The following is a 5161-nucleotide window of genomic DNA, read 5'->3' as shown; positions in this document are numbered from 1 at the left end:
TAATTGCCAGCCTGACAAAGGCATCTCTTAGTGTCCAGTCTGCATTCATCCCCACATTAATATCCAGGACATTTCCTGTGGAATGGCAACCATGTTCTTCTGTAAAATACCTAATGAATTATTTTATAACGTCATCTTCGTAAACAACACAGGATATTAAAGTATACGAGAAGGGCCGGCTGTAGAGGCAGGAAGAGGCTTTTCTCCCTTTGGACGGGGTTGACTAGAAAGCTTAGACCCTTAGAACACTTCAACTCATTAGCTGCTATTACTAGCTGCCATTTCAGCATGTATTTCTGTAAAGCAGGGGTTCCAGCACAAAATGAAATGGCAGATATTATCTCAGAATCATAACTGGATTGTACTTATATATGATTTGTACCTGGGGGTTTGAACTAGTGTTTTTCTTTTCCGTTCTGGATCAGGTGCTACTGAGCAGATCTGACCGATGGATGGATGGAGGGATGGATGGATGGAGGGGAAACAGGAGGAGAACAGAGGGAGGGGGGAGGAATTGTTAATCTCATTATCCCGAACCTAATCATCCAGGAGTAATGTGTTTATATCTCTAGATGCAGACCTGTGCCAGGTTGCTGTAGGGGAAGCACTCAAACACACTTGTGCCCACATGCCTTTTCACACTCACACAGCTCTTTACTTACAGTGCACATAGACAGACAACCAAGACAGATGTCTTCAGATATGGACCGGACCATGCTCCTGGGCGTGGAAGGCATAAAGAAGACCATCCTCCATGGAGGGATCGGTGAGTTGCCCCGGATCATCACTGGAACCAAGGTAGGTCTGATCTAACTGCAGCCCAACCTAGAGCCCTCCATGTCAGCCTCTTTCCATACTCATGGAATACAATCATCATCAACCTTTCTCTGGTTCTGCTTTTTACCCAAGGGTGTCATATGACACACTTCATTCTATTAGTAATGACCTGTTACGACATGTGTTGTGGCTGCTGTGTGTCGTAGCAGGGACCATATACACACAACGGAGGCCTGTGTGCAAGGGGGTGTGGTTTGTTGAAGCTGCAGAATCCAGAGGAAAATACCTCTCGCCCTTCTTTTCCCTAAATATTTTTCCAAATGCCCTCTCCTTTCCTCCACCTCCTCCATCCTATAAATCCTCCCCGGCCCTCTTCCTTCCTCCTCTCCACCGCCTGCATGCTGTACGCCCCACGCCCTCCTCCTTTCTTCCTCGGACACAACGCGGCCATCCTCCACAGGTGACCTTCCACTTCCGTACCCAGCTGTGCGACACTGAGCGTACAGTGGTGGATGACAGTAAAGTGGTGGGCATGCCCATGGAGGTGGTGATTGGGAACATGTTCAAGCTGGAGATCTGGGAGACGCTTCTAAGCTCCATGAGAATCGGAGAGGTGGCCGAGTTCTGGTGCGATGTCACTGTGAGTAGGATACATTCTCCCACAATGCAGTGCTACATTAGCATTCTTACAATATATAATCCTGTCCAGATTATACAGAACTCCCTAGACCCAGAAAGACCCGAGACATGAAAGTACATTATACTTACTACATGGCATTAATAACAAAACATGTGAAAATTAATATGTATATGACTGATATGTAGAATTAATTATAATTTCTTTGTTAAGCTGTTCGTGCTTACAATTTTTTTTTATTTAATCAGGGAAGCTGATTGAGAACCAATTCTCATTTACAATGATGACCTGGTCATAGGCATACAAATTTCAAAACAAAACACTCAGTTACACATGACAGTTAAAACAATCAAACACAAACAAGAAATTATGTACAATGGAGTAAGCAAGAGGTAAAAAATTACACCAAATGAAGTGATATATAATTATAGATGGATAAAATGCATAGATCATGATATGAAGTGATACTCATAAACACAACTAGAATAATGTGCAAAGTTGCTCAAAAATGAGGTGAGATAAAGGTGATAAAACGGTAGGATAAAGCAGGTGCAATGACCAGTTTGATTTTGAACGAATAAGTGGTTGTGAACGTGTCAAGTTTGAGAGACTGTTACAACTCATTCCAGACTTTGCAAGCTGAGAATCGAAAAGTAAGGTATATACCAGAGCACAGAGTTCTGCTGGGTAGGATGATACTGAGAAGCAAGCTGAGGGGAATATGGGATTTGCCTAAGAGGGACTTGTAGATTCACTGTTATCAGTGTGTTGATACCATTATATAGATTAACTCAATTCAGAATTGACCCCCACCATGTAGTGTGTCATAATAAGGCCAAGTTATCAAGTAGTATGTCTTCTGGTTATATATTAATCACAGTTTTATGTACAGTACATGAGAGTGGGGTTAACCTGAGGGTGCATGTGCTATTTTTGTCATTTGGTGACATCCTTTACCTCCAATTATTTGTGTCTGCCACAGTCTGGCATGTGTGTGAGCAAACTTGTGTGTTGGTGTGCCTGCATTTCTGTGTGTTGGTGCAGACCAACAGATGGAGAGCTTAGAGGGATTAATCAGAAGCAGCCTCACCTTCCTTTAATCATACACGTGATTACTGCTGACTCATCATGAACACATTCTGAGACGGCCGGAAACAGACTGGCGCACAGCCATTCATTCGCTACGTACGCAGCTGCTCTACGTAGACAGGACATTAGGTGGCGCTACAAGTGTAGACGCTAAAATAATCTGATTTACTTATACCAACCAGTGGGGGGTGACATTGTTACATTGGATTCTGTTAATAAGTTGACAACTTGATTAGATTCCAGAGTCCTGTCTGGTTTGACTGACAGATATCTTGTTCCACTAATTACAATCCATTTAAATCAGTTGCTTTCTAAGATAAGGCACCAAGGAGAAAGTAAATTTCAATGGCATGCACTGGTTAACATCGTTGGCCCTGTCTGTCTCTCTCCACTCAGCACACCGGCCTGTACCCCCTGGTGGCCAAGAGCCTGCGCCGCATTGCGGAGGGCAAGGACCCTGTGGACTGGCACATCCATACATGTGGCATGGCCAACATGTTTGCCTATCACACCCTAGGCTATGATGACCTGGACCAGCTACAGAAGGAACCTCAGCCTCTCTACTTTGTCCTTGAACTGGTCCAGGTTAGAGACAACCTGGACTGGAAACACACCCAGATAGATATTAGACACACAAACACACACACACACTTGGTGTGTGTGCGCATCACCTTTTTTATGGACAGTGGTCAGTCACTCTTCTCACTTACTTTTATTGTTCTTTTGCGAGTCTGTTTATTGGTGAAGTGGAGACACGAATTGAATCCTGGTCTCTGGCGCAGAGCCGTATCTTATCACTGGACCATGTAGCCGCACTGTGCTGTACATGCCTTAACTGCCCGCCTGTGCTTCCAGGTGCAGCAGCCCAGCGAGTACGACAGAGAGACGTGGGCTTTGAATGATGAGGAGAGGCTGAAGGCTGTGCCCGTGCTCCATGGTCAGGGAAATAAGCTCTACAAACTGGGAGGCTACCAGGAAGCTGCCAGCAAATACAAAGAGGCCATCGTCTGCATCAAGAACATCCAGCACAAGGTAACAATGGAATGACCCACAATGTCTTTTTAGAGAGGATAATTGTAATCATAAAATGATGTAGTCTCTACCACAGTTGTACAGTCTGAATGCTGTGTTTGCTTGATTATTGCTGTGTGTGTGTGTGTGTGCTACATGAGGGTATTCATCCAGGGCATGTAACAGTGTGTCTCCCCCAGGAGAAAGCATGGGAAGCCCCCTGGCTGAAGCTAGAGAAGATGGGGAACATGCTGACTCTGAACTACTGCCAATGTCTCCTCCGCCTGGAGGAGTATTACGAGGTCATCGAACACACCAGTGACATCATCAATCAGCACCCGGGTACTCTCCCTGACAAAACATGACACCATGACACCATGACACCATGACACCATGACACCATGACACCTCCCAGCACAGGAGCAAAAAAGTGTAAAGAATTTTGTCCAAAGTGAACATATTTTTTACCTCTGTAAATTGGATGTGTTCTTTATATGTTTGTGTTCTTGGTTCTTGTGTGTGTGTGTGTGTGTGCGTGTGTGTGTTTGTGTGGGGTTTTGCATATGCATGTGTTGATCATAGGTGAAATGAAGGCATTTTACCTGCGAGGGAAGGCTAACATGGAGGTATGGAATGAGACTGAAGCACGGGCTGATTTTGAGAGAGTTCTAGACCTGGATCCTGGCATGAAAAAGGCCGTTAAGAAGGAACTGGCGGTACTCAACATGAGGATGGAGGAAAAGAACATGGAGGATAAACTGAAGTACAAGGGCATGTTCTGACATGGCCCATGAGATGTATAAATATGGAGGGAAAGGGTCAATATTAAACTGAATGTTAAAGGGGAAAGGGAAGATATAGGGAAATAAGTGAACGACAGACAGTACAAATATTCATGTTATAAATTATCATATGTGATTGTTACTGACATTATTTGTAAATGTTTTTCTGTAAAATTGATTCATGGTCAATCCTTTTACCTTCACCCAATCAAGACACGTCTATTGATTGGGTGAAGTCAAGAATAACTTTATCTAGACATACACTGCTCAAACAAATGAAGGGAACACATAATCATCACAGTATAACACCAAGTCAATTGAAGCCACAGCCACAATTGCTCTCTCCTTATCCTTACTGACTGGTTGTTCTATAGTTTTGCGTTGTGCTAGTGTCCTTGTCACTACTGGTATCATGAGGCGGTACCTGCAGCTCATTCAGGTTGCACAGGTAATGCCGTCACAAGGCTTGCTGTGTCTCCCAGTACAGTCTCAAGAGCATGGAGAAGATACCAGGAGATGGGCCATTACACAAGGAGAACTGGACAGGGCCATAGAAGGGCATCAACCCAGCAACAAGACCGGTATCTGCTCCTTTGTGCGAGGAGGAACAAGAGGAGCACTGCCAGAGCCCTAAAAAATGACCTCCAGCGGGCTACTGGTGTGCATGTTTCTGACCAAACTGTCTGAAACAGACTCCATGAGAGTGGCATGAGGGCTCGACGTCCTCTAGTGGGACTTTTGCTCACAGCCCAGGACCGTGCAGCTCGATTGGCATTCGCCAGAGAACACCAGAACTGGCGCCCCGTTCTCTTCACAGATTAGAGCAGGTTCACACTAAGCACATGTGTCAGACATGAAAGAGTCT

The 5161-nt window shown here is 44.8% G+C and overlaps 1 protein-coding gene across 1 annotated transcript; it reads left to right on the top strand.

The window, feature by feature from the left end:
- The first annotated feature begins 557 nt into the window (after window positions 1–557).
- aipl1 (aryl hydrocarbon receptor interacting protein-like 1) lies at window positions 558–4470 on the top strand. Its single transcript, XM_010865811.3, has 6 exons — window positions 558–798; window positions 1238–1417; window positions 2900–3088; window positions 3359–3535; window positions 3715–3856; window positions 4097–4470. Exons 1-6 carry the CDS (start codon window positions 691–693, stop codon window positions 4294–4296), a joined length of 996 nt encoding a protein of 331 aa, XP_010864113.1. The 5' UTR covers window positions 558–690; the 3' UTR covers window positions 4297–4470.
- The last annotated feature ends 691 nt before the right edge of the window (window positions 4471–5161 follow it).

Source organism: Esox lucius, chromosome 1 (genome assembly GCF_011004845.1).
Source record: "Esox lucius isolate fEsoLuc1 chromosome 1, fEsoLuc1.pri, whole genome shotgun sequence".
Taxonomy (NCBI): domain Eukaryota; kingdom Metazoa; phylum Chordata; class Actinopteri; order Esociformes; family Esocidae; genus Esox; species Esox lucius.
Note: the sequence above shows the minus strand (reverse complement) of the source record. Positions and strands in the feature narration are given on the sequence as shown.